The sequence below is a fragment of the Quercus robur genome, chromosome 7 (assembly GCF_932294415.1).
Source record: "Quercus robur chromosome 7, dhQueRobu3.1, whole genome shotgun sequence".
Taxonomy (NCBI): Eukaryota; Viridiplantae; Streptophyta; class Magnoliopsida; order Fagales; family Fagaceae; genus Quercus; species Quercus robur.
The window spans coordinates 1972405-1984580 of NC_065540.1; the positions used below are offsets into that span (position 1 = coordinate 1972405).

General features: G+C 32.4%; 2 protein-coding genes across 2 annotated transcripts; both read right to left on the reverse strand.

The window, feature by feature from the left end:
- Nucleotides 1-1181: 1181 nt before the first annotated feature.
- LOC126691676 (zinc finger protein ZAT11-like) lies at nt 1182-1979 on the reverse strand. The gene has a single exon (XM_050386768.1). It carries the CDS (start codon nt 1860-1862, stop codon nt 1350-1352), a length of 513 nt encoding a protein of 170 aa, XP_050242725.1. The 5' UTR covers nt 1863-1979; the 3' UTR covers nt 1182-1349.
- Nucleotides 1980-6960: 4981 nt separating this feature from the next.
- LOC126691675 (zinc finger protein ZAT11-like) lies at nt 6961-7774 on the reverse strand. Its single transcript, XM_050386767.1, has one exon. It carries the CDS (start codon nt 7650-7652, stop codon nt 7140-7142), a length of 513 nt encoding a protein of 170 aa, XP_050242724.1. The 5' UTR covers nt 7653-7774; the 3' UTR covers nt 6961-7139.
- Nucleotides 7775-12176: the final 4402 nt, after the last annotated feature.

A 12176-nucleotide genomic window follows, 5' to 3' on the forward strand; every position in this document is an offset into this window, starting at 1 on the left:
GTTGCTTAAATAAGAATGTTACTATGTGTGCATATTATGACTTATGAGGCTGCTGATGTAATTTGATTTTTTTTGCAAGACATGTTATATATGGAATAAAAAAAACATATGCATGATGTAGAAACACTAAATGTACAGTAGTAATAAACAATTTAAGAGTTAGTCGTGTAAAAAAAAAAAAAAAGAGCAATTTTATTTTTATAATATTTTTACAACGAACTTAGGTGGTATGCTGTAACTGGTTATAATATTTTGTTACTGTTAGATTGTTGGGAAAATATTGTGAAAGTGTTATGTAACTAACATTTCTTAATATATATATATATATTATAAACTTGGTCTTGACTTGCATTTAATAATTTTGATTTCCAAGTAGCCAATTTGGATAACGTTTCCCAATTTGCTAGGTCAGGCCCAGTGAAACCAATGTCGTGTTGGACAAGAGTAGGACATGTTGTTTTAGGCCATCTCCAGAAAGATGCTCATATTTTTAGGATGGCCCAGAAAAGGAAACTACGAAGAAAGCCCACAACACATGCCAGATTTGACCACCCACGGCTTATTGTAGTCTTTCACGGCGTGTACTACTCCTTTTCTTGACTTAGAAGTTAGAATTCAGAACATGCATTTCTGGGTAATTTTATTAACTTCTTAATATTTGAATGAGAATTCTCTCTTTTTGAAAGAAGTAAAAGAAAACATAAAGGCTACGTACTAAAGTGGAAACCTAACTTGTGTGCTGGGGTGTTTGCTGTTTACCACCAAACTGTGATTGAGGGAAGATTAGTCAAATTGGAGTTTTATTTTGCTTTTTCATTGGCTGCCCTTGCTCTATTTTTTTTAAAGTCAAATTGGAAATAATGTTTCTAGATTGCAAATTATGTTTTTTTTTTTTTTAATATATAATAATAAATCAAAGTAAATAGAAAATTATCACTCAAATCCTTTCATACTCAAGGAGGCATTCAAGCATTTCTAGAGTGAGATTACATCTGAAATTCAAGTCTTACCAGTGACTCAATAAAAACTCATTTCAAAATTGAATGGATGGTTTTTCTTTTCTTTTTGTTTGCCAAGATGAACCTTTTGGTTTTTTGTTTTGCTTACAAAATGACGAATATAATTGAACGTAACTAATATTAGGAATTCCATTAGTCCAAGTGTCCAACAAACCAACAACATAGAGGATGTAAAGTTTTAATACATTAGACATGAACCAAAATAAGAAAAAAAATTGTAATTCAATACAAAAATTGTAAAAAAATAAAAAGAATGGTATTGTACATGAAATAAATCAATGAATCTGAAATGAAAAATAGCTAGCACCCACTACAAATTGTGGTATCAAATCAAACCATCAAAGTAAAGTCAATTTGAGGAGCCTTCTTCCCAAATAGTAACTTCAAATCATTCTCCAAAGGTGTCAAGTTCAAGTCCAAGCACATAACCCGCGTACTATTTGATCTTTTCAGCACAGGCACTTTCTTTTCTATATCAGCGGAAGAAAATGCACTATCCATCATTGCTCTATGCCTCCTCATGTGACCACCCAAAGCTTGCCCCATAGCAAACTCAAGCCCACATATTGAGCACTCATGCATCTTAGGCTTATTTCCCAGGTTCTGAGACTTTGTACGCTCTTTCAGTTCTTCCCCCATCAATTTTGGTCTCTTGTGGCTCGCTCTGTGGCCACCAAGAGCTTGAAACGATGGGAATTGGCGATTACAAGTCTTGCACTCAAACACATCAACCCGTGAGGCTTTCCTGGGCTTGGTCTCTAGGCTTTGAGAGAGTAGCATTAGACAATTAGCCATGTCTAAGTTCTCTATCCCACCATCTTCTCTCATTCTCTTCATTGTCATAGCTACGTAAAAAGAAGTTAGAACACAAATGTTGAACTTTTGGTAACGTAAATGATATGAAAAGCAAATGTTTAACGAGGAAGAAAAGCAAGGAAGTCTTTTTTGGTAATCAAAAGCAAGGAAGTCTTGGTATTTATAATAGGCGTGTGGGCGAGTTAAAGGGTCTAGAAGTCTAGAATGGTTTATTGGACCAAATTGAACGGGATAGGACTGAGCAGCAGTTTCACATTATAGAAATGTAGTACTACTATTAGTAGTAGTAGGCAACTTGGACTGTTTCTTTGACTAGTGCAATCACGAGGGATAGCAATATTATTAGAATATATTACTTTTATGTTAAGAAACTATAATAATACATTGTCCTTTCGTATTAAATATGAATGATGATATAGTTTTATCCACGTGCCCTGCCCTCCACGTTATAGGTGACGAATGTTCACTTGTTCAAATTTCATACCGCATGACGGTTTTTCTTAATCACTGACTTTTATATTTTAGAGGAATGAATTGTACATGAAGTTTTAATAGCACTTTTATAATAAATTATAAATTTTTTATAAAATATTATGTGAAAGCAGTGACTTTTATGTGAAATCAGATCAGTGATTTTTACAAAGAATACAAGATTGTACTATGTATACACACTGTGCTGCTGCTCTCTAAAATATAGATAAAGTTTAGCAACAAAACTGGTTATAATTTAAGACTACATCCTTACTCAATAAAATAAATATTATTACATATTTTTTATGCTCTTAATACACATCAAATTTTGTATCAATCAAATATTATTTACTATATGATCTATAAATTTATATTTTATGTTTAATTTTAAACTATAAAAACTTGCAATTTAAACAATTTTTTGATAACATAACTATTAATCTTTAATTTTCTAAAAGTTTTGTAAGCATGAAGAATATAAGAAAAAGATATAATCCAATAATGGATTTGTCAAAATTCATTTTTAATAAAAAGATATTGGGTAAGGTTGTAGCTTAAGATTATAACTAATTTTATAACGAAACTTTGTCCCTAAAATATATGCACACTTTAGGTTTGTAACTATATTTTTTCTAATGTTAATAGGTGGTCTGGAGCATTTGTTAATAAACTATTTTAGGGAGAAAAATGCTATATCCACAATATTTTTATAAAAAATCATGTGCGGCATATTGTAACTAGTTGTTATTGATGGATAAAAAAGTAATTTCAGTGATAGGTTCAAATTAAAACCAACAAGAAATTACTACCTATAATTTTTTGTGAAAATATTATAGATGTAATACTCGTTTTTTTAGGAAAATTTTAATACCAATTTCATGAAAAATATAAAAAACTATCAAAAAAGTTAGTTGCTTCTTTTTTTTTTTTCTTTTTTTTTTTTTAGTAAATACTAGTGCATGTTTGTTATTACCCAGTTATTTTGAACTAAAATCATGACTTAAAGTCTTGGTACAAAAAGTGTGTGAGTATACTATTGTATATATAAACACCAACATTTTTATGGAGGAACGTTCCAGAGTGTTTTGTAGTATTCGTGTCGGTTGATAGAATAGTAGTTAGAACTGCTACATCAAATTATCATATTAGCACCTTAATTTTACGCGGTCCAGTTTGATTATTGTTATTAATATTATTATTGACCTTCTTTCGCCGTTTTTGCCTTACTCCGCGGCTATGTATTCACATAATAAGTGAAAAAGCCACCATCAATATGGCAGCTAGAATGCCACAACGTGTGGGGCACACCGCACACTACTTGATGGAATAATATTTGGAGGAAATTTCAGGTGAATGTTTAGAAAATGTTCACATGCAAGAGCAGCAAGTGGTAACCAACTTCTGGGAGAAGTATTCTCTGTTTCAGGTATGCTTCTTCCTTTCATAGTTGGTGGGATCTGTCAATTGTGGGTCGACTATTTGTGAGAGACGAGAAATATATACCCGAAACAGGATATATTTTCTCCAAGTTCTAGGACATTCGGCATTATTGTTTGAAGAGATTTTTAAGAAGACTTGTGAACAAAAAATGGAATAGTCTAATTAAAAACTGAGACACCACATTTTTATTTATAATGTTTTTTAAAGTAATGGAAAAGAAATTAAGGCTAGCTAACTTTCAACATAATAGTCAAATTTTAAGTTCTTATTTGAATTTTTCAAACACCCTACCCCTCTTTACAGTGCTTAGCAAGTCCAAGAGTCATGGATTGGACCTCCTAAATAAAATTGTAAATCACTAGATAAATAGGCAATAGCGTGTAAGAATTATTCGGTAAAACACAGCCACCAATGAAATATTCAACATCAACATAAAAAAAAATGCACATGTTGGATAAACTACACATGAAACTACCTTCACATTTCAATTTTGACCTAACAACTTGGACTCATACTTATCAGTTAATGAGCTTTTGTGCACATAAATAGAGCATTATAATTTTCTTCCAACATGCTTCATAATCATAAAGAAGAATTGTCACAAGATACATTGTGCCATTTACCAAAAGAACTATTCAACTTTTATATAAGATACATGTTGCTCTAAAACATACACTTCCTAGGTTTTCTGAATAAGAAATTTGTATTATCCAAGACATTTCAACCTTGACATGATATTTGGACTCATGCTCGTCAGTTGATGAGCACAATTCTTGATTGAAAAAGGAGATTTAGTTAACATACTAACAAGCTAGCTTTAATTAATATATTTCCATCATTATTAAGGAGTTAACTAAAACTAACACTAACTAATCAGAAGTCAATTTAAATCTGCAAAAGGAGTTCTCTGAAGATGCGCGCGGTATCTTGCTTTCTGTAAGAGCCAACTTCACTCTTTTCTCTGAAATTTCATAGGCAGCGGTTCTCATCTCCTTAATCAAGGGCGGAGGTAAGTAACAGGTCCACCCCCCAAAATTTTGAATTTTTTTAATATATATAATTATTTTTATATTTTTAAAATTTATTATACAAAAATAAGAGTTCCCCCCAAATAATTGAATTAGTCTAATGATGCTCTTAAAAAAAAAATTGGTCTAATAGTTATAGAGATATAACTTTATTTTTCTCAATTCTAATTTGGCGAAAAGCACCTTTTAGTCCCTACATTTTCAAGCTATTCCCATTTTAGTTCCTACATTTTATTTTTACTGTTTTTAGTCCCAATCCTGAAAAACGCTTCTCGTTTTGGTTCTTGCCATTACATCAGAAACGAAGAAAGCTGATGTGACAAACGGCAAGAATAAATAATATTAAATTAATATCCACATGGCCTAAATTAATAATAAAAAATGTTTTTTGGCATTAAAAAATGCCACGCTAGCATCTAAATTAAAAAAATTAATTTATTAATTTTAACTAAATAAAAAAATTAAAAACAGAATTAAAAATTAAAAATCATATGAATTGAGATCTAAGTGTGTCTTGAACAAGAACAACAAGAACACAATCCTATATCCAAGAACACAAACCTAGAAATTTTTTTAAAAAAAAAAAAAAAAAAACATTTTGCAGCCCAACCAGTCACTCACCCTCGGGCTCATCACCTTCCATCTCTTGGTTCTTCTCTCCCCCTCCATATTTCATTGGCGCAACTCATCACCGGCTCCACCATCGTTGTCGCAACCAGTTCTAGGATCGATTTCTTAGTTTGCAGTGTCAATCAAGTCCACCAATCTCATCGCCGATCTAGTTTTGTCTCCTCAATATGGGTTTTGGGATTGTTTGTGGATGCCGATCTCAGTTTTTGCCACCGGGTTTATATGTTGATCTGGGTTCTACCACTGGGTTTTAGTCGCATGGTTTGTTTTGCTAAAAACTATGAAAGACCACCTGAGTTTGCTGGGTTTCAATCTTGTTAGGTTTTTACCAATATCGAGTTTTTTTTTTTTTTTGGGGGGGGGGGGGGGGGGTAGCTAATTTGAGTTTGGGTGAGTTTGTAGAGAAATTAAAATTCGGGTTTAAGAATTTCTACTTTGATTCATGGCTGTGCTTTGATTGAAATTAGAGAATTTAAGTTTGATTTGTTCAGAATTTTGAGTTTGGATTTTTTTTTAATTTCTGGGTTTGTGTTCTTGGATCTAGGTTTGTGTTCTTGATGTTCTTGTTCAAAACACACTTAGATCTCTATTCATATGATTTTTAGTTTTTAATTTTTTTATTTAGTTAAAATTAATAAATTAATTTTTTAATTTAAATGTTGACATGGCATTTTTTAATGCCAAAATTTTTTTTTTTTATTATTAATTTAGGCCATGTGGACATTAATTTAGTATTATTTATTCCTGTTGTTTGCCATGTCAGCTTTCTCCGTTTCTGATGTAACGGGAGAGACTAAAATGGAAAGCGTTTTTCAGGATAGGGACTAAAAGAGGTAAAAATAAAATGTAGGGACTAAAATGGGAATAGCTTGAAAATGTAGGGACTAAAACGTACTTTTCGCCTTCTATTTTTTATTGTAAAATGTGCTCTTATATCTATAAAATATTTGATAAAGTTTGGCACCAAACATGTTTAAATCTATCTCTTTCAACTCGTTATGTGGCTTTTAACAAGTTACTGACTTATTAAAAAAAATCTTGTCATTAAAACAACACATGAAATGTCTCTTTAGTAGCCACATAATGGGTTAGAGCAAGATAGTCTCAAATATGTTCGTAGCTAAACTTATTCCTCCAAATTTTGGGTTAGTTTTTGAAAATTGCATTAGTTCAATGGAAAATTTTTTTTTACTAACTTTAGTATAAAATTTGATAATTTGTATCGAAAATAATACTTTTAAGAATTTCACTATGAAAATGGTAAAAATGAATTTTATTTTATGAAAAATCGCCATCAAATATAATTTTGATTAAAAATACTAAGTTTTTTGTTGTTGTTGGGTGTGTGTATATATATATATATAGATATAACTTATAAAAAATGTGTGTATATATATGTGTGTGTGTGTGTATAATAAAAAAGCGTGTATGTATGTATATATATGTATGTGTGTGTGTGTGCGCGCGGAGTTATCTTGATAAATATATTAGTACCACAACTTGGCCTCCCAAACAAAAATTTCTGGCTCCACCCCTCTTCTTAATGGATGCCAAACTTAAGGACATGCCTATGCAAAAGGCCAAAACCATTTTTACAACTAAGATCCAATATATTCAATACAAAATTGGAAAAAAATTAAAAAGAATGGCATTTTACATATATATATATATATAAAAAAAATCAATGAATCTGAAAAGAAAAATTGTTAGCACCCACTACAATTGTGGTATCAAATCAAATCATCAAAGTAAAGTCAATTTGAGGAGCCTTCTTCCCAAATAGTAACTTCAAATCATTCTCCAAAGGTGTCAAGTTCAAGTCCAAGCACATAACCCTCGTACTATTTGATCTTTTCAGCACCGGCACTTTCTTTTCTATGGCAGCGGAAGAAAATGAACCATCCATCATTGCTCTATGCCTCCTCATGTGACCACCCAAAGCCTGCCCCATAGCAAACTCAAGCCCACATATTGAGCACTCATGCATCTTAGGCTTATTTTCCTGGTTCTGAGTTTTTGCACGCTCTTTCAGTTCTTCCCCCGTTAATTTTGGTCTCTTGTGGCTAGCTCTGTGGCCACCAAGAGCTTGAAATGATGGGAATTGGCGATTACAAGTCTTGCACTCAAACACATCAACCCGTGAGGTTTTCTTGAGCTGGGTCTCTAGGCTATGAGAGAGTAGCATTAGACAATTAGCCATGTCTAAGCTCTCTATCCCACCATCTTCTCTCATTCTCTTCATTGCCATAGCTACGTAAAAAACAGAAGTAAGAACACAAAAATGTTGTTGTTGGGGGTTTTTTAGAGGTCAACTTTTAGTAACGTAAATGATATGAAACTAATGAAAGGCAAATGTTTAACGAGGAAGAGAAGCAAGGAAGTCTTGGTATTTATAATAGGCGTGTGGGCGAGTTAAAGGGTCTAGCTAGAAGTCTAGAATGGTTTATTGGACCAAATTGAACGGGAGGACTGAGCAGCGGTTTCACATTAAAGAAATATAGTACTATTAGTAGTAGTAGGCAACTTGGACTGTTTCTTTGACTATTGCAATCACGAGAGAATAGCAATATTATTAGAATATATTACTTTTTTGTTAAGAAACTATAATAATACATTGTCTTTTTTCGTATTAAATATGGATGATGACATAGCTTTACCAACGTGTCCTGCCCTCCACGTCACCTATGACGATGTTCACGTGTTCAAATTTCATAAGAAAAGTCTTATGTCATATAAGATGGCAAAAAAAAGTCACAACTCATCTATGTAGTGAGTTATGGTTGGTAGAGGGATGTCCTACCACCACCCTTCCACCAACCACAACCCGTCACATGGGTGAGTTGTGACTTTTTCTGTGTTACTTTGTGTGGTACTAAAAGAACTCAATTTCATATTATTTGACAGCTTGTCTTAATTAAGCACATAAAATATGTAAAATCATTGACTATTATATATTAGAAAAATGCAATATACACTATATCTTACCGCACTTTTATAATAAATCAGAAATGATAGATTGGTTTTAAAACACCATGTGAAATCGTTGACTTTTATATTTTAGAAAAATGTGATACACACTACATTTTCATGACGTAAGTAGTGACTCTAAGTTGGTGAACCAACAGATTAACATGAGGTCATGAGTGGCGAGCTAAGCTAATAAATGAATCTTCCTTTGAAGCTTCCAAGGTTTTAAGAATAATCCTGCTAGTTTGAAATCTCAAAGTTGGTGTAGGTTACGGTCTCAAAAAGTGTCTTAATCCGAAATGTTTTTCTAAAAAAGTAAAAAAAGATTTATTTATTTTTATTGGATAGCAACCGCCACACACTTTTTTGGTGGGCATGCACTAGCAGATAAACTACACAAAAGTTTATCCCTAATGGGAGGAGTGTCCTCCATCCATGTTACACAATCTGAGTTGCTGCTTCTTCTGGTGTGGGAAGCTTTACATGAATTAAACTTCTGCAGACATCACGTTAAGCCTTCAATGATCTTCTGGATGGTGGTAGCAGATGGGGTAGATCCACTTATAATGCCTGTATGACCAATTGGGAATCACCTTCAACGTACCACTATGTCCTTCAAACCCAGATCCCATGCAAGGACGATTATTCCTTCTCTTCGGCTGCTTTGGCTTCTACTTCTAGAGCTCTCAAGGGAAACACTAGTTTTTTGCTCATGGCTCCCATCTTGTTGTAACTTCCCTTTTAGTCTTCTCCTGATGATGCAACGCAGGCTGTGCTGCATTGGATTGCAGCTGTCCTCAATGCTGAGGTGCACACTCTGTTGCACCCAATTGTACCCTGCCCTGATGATGAGGTGCACTCTGTGCTGCACATGATGGCAGCCTGTCCTGATGACTAGTGCATGCTCTCAGCTTATCACCCAGCTGTTGCTGAGGAAGGCATGTACTTTCAACAGAGCTCCTGTTATTCCACAGGCTCCAGGCTGTGATAGCGAAGATTTCTCAAGCAATGGCCCCCCTATTTTTTTAAAATGGGAAATGTTAACAAGCACTGTCCCGTACTTGTTAACGTTTCCTTTTTTGTGTTTCATTAAACCAAAAAAAAAGTTGTCAGAAAAATTACCAAAAGAAATAAAGAAAAATTATCAAAAGCTGAAAAAGTTACCCAAAAAGTTATCAAAAAATGTGTTGTTAACAAGTACCATACGGTGCCCGTTAACACAACCCTTTTTTAAATATTAATATATACATAGGTATCAATTTTAACAATTTAGTTTTATAAAATTATACTTTTCTCTTTTAACAATATTATTGATTCTCTACTATAACCACAAAATTTTCAACAATATTTTTACAAACCGTTGTAGTAGTAAATTCTTATTGGTTTGTATATAAGTCCATTACTTACATCATATTTTTACTTACTAATAATCACTTACCACATTAATAATAATATTTTTTTTTTTGGTTAAAAAAGACCATATTAACAATTTTTTTTTTTTTTTTTTTTGTAACTTTAACATTTACCTCCATTTAAAGTCAGATCTAAAATCTAAAACAAAATAAGCAAGCCCAAAAAAATTACCCAAGAACAAAAATTACTAACAGTAAAGCTAAAAGTAATTAAGCCCAATCAATCAATTTTACTAAAAACAAACTACTTGACCCTTTAAAAAAAATTAACAAAATAATATTGTCCATACCTAGATGCACACATAAAAACACACAAATAAATAAACCATTAGCTGTTAAGCAACAGAGTCGGAGGCTAGAGTTATTGCACACAACTAACAGCAAAATTGCCCCATAACTTCAAGTTTTAGCTCTGTTTCTATCTCCCTGGTCCTCCTTGAGCAACCAAACCACATCTAAGAATTCCTTTGGGGGACAACATAGGTTGCCTAGTTTGAAGTTTGAGTTGTTCCAAGTTTCTTTGGCTATTTTGCATTCCCATAGAATGTGGCTAGGGATGGCAATGGGTCGGGGCTGGTTCGAAGGATGGGGTTTCCGCCCTTGCACTACCCTGCATGACGGGGAAAATTTTCTTACCTCATCCCTACTCCTTGGGACCCTACAAAGCCCTGCCACACCTTGTAAAACTTTACTTCATGTTAATTTACCTACAACTATTACAATTGTTTTTAATAAAACTTGTTTCGTTAATAAAAATATACTTGAAATTACAAATAAATTTCTCCCATCAAATCAAACTAATTTTTAGCAAAAATTGAATAATATTATTGAAATGTTTAACAAGACAATATCACAACAAAAACAAAAATCTCAAAATACAAAATCAACGATTCAATAGTATATAAATTTGTTTATAATAAAAACAAAAGAAAATGTTAAATTTTATACCTTATTTCCAACCTTGATAAAAAAAAAAAAAAAAAAAAAAGGACAGAAAACCTTGTTGAATAGAATAAAATAAGTTGATAATATGCTTTTTAAATAGTAGGATTTTAAGATATGAAAAATTTACAATTAAGCCCTTATCAATGTGAGGTGGGGCGAGATGGGTTAAATCTAAAAAGTCTAAATTCATCACTGTCCCGTCCCGTGGTGCGGGGTTAAAATCTTGCCTCATTCCTACCCATCACTTTTGTAAGGCAAGAAAAACCTCCGTAGGATGAAGTAGGAAAGGACTGGTCAAGCGAAACGGGACGTTTCACTTTCTTCAAAAAGGTCACACCTGTTGTCCACTATGACCTTTCAAATTTTCAATGCGGCGGACATTGCTTCGTGGGAGCATGCAGAAGCATGCTCTCCACACGAAGTGCTTTATTTTGTTTAGGCACCGTGTGTTGCAAATGAGCTTCCAAATAGCTGGCATTTTGGAATTATCCGCGTACCCTGCCCTGGTCTACCTTCGCTACCCTTAGCTCTAGTGAGATATTTTACCGCCACTTTGTTTGCACTCTTGACAGAGAAAACGCCGAGAGTTGATTTGAGTTGTTAGGGGATGGTCGAACCAGGACCTAGATACTACAACTAGAAATTTAAAAATTTTCACTGACCATGTCATTCATACAAAGACGACAAAGAATACAAGATTGTACTATGTGTTCACAGTTTACGCAATATTTTTCTTTTAGGTTGAATTTTACGAGTTACAAATTGTGTTGCTCCTAAATATGAACAAAGTTGAACTACAAAATTGGTTATAGCTTAAAACTACAATTTTATTTAATAAAATAAATATTATTACATATTTTGAAAATTTAACTATTGAATTACATATTTTTTATGCTCTTAATACACATATCAAATTTTGTATCAATCATATATTATTTATTATGTGATTTATAAACTTATATTTTATACATAATTTTAAACTATAAAAATTTGCAATTTAAACAATTTATTGATAACATAACTATTAATCTTTAATTTCTAAAAATTTTGCAAGCATGAAGAATATAAAAAAAAGATATAATCCAATAGTGGATTTGTCAAAATTCATTTCCAATAAAAAAATATTAAATAAAGTTGTAGCCTAAGGTTGTCCCTAAAATATACACACACTTTAGGGTTGTAACTACATCTTTTCTAATGTTAATAGGTGGTCTAGAGTATTTGTTAATAAACTATTTTAGGAAGAAAAATTATATATCTACAACATTTTTATAAAAAATCGTAAGTGACAAATTGTAACTAGTTGTTATTGAGGGATAAAAAAGAAATTTAAGTGATAGTTAAGTTCAAATTAAAACCAACAACAAGTTACTACCTATAATTTTTTGTGAAATATTGTGAACATAACACTCATTTTTTAGAAAAATTTTAATATCACTTTCATGAGA

Coding starts and splice junctions, on each gene's coding strand:
- LOC126691676 (XM_050386768.1), bottom strand. CDS start 1,862: ATGACAATGAAGAGAATGAGAGAAGATGGTGGGATAGAGAACTTAGAC.
- LOC126691675 (XM_050386767.1), bottom strand. CDS start 7,652: ATGGCAATGAAGAGAATGAGAGAAGATGGTGGGATAGAGAGCTTAGAC.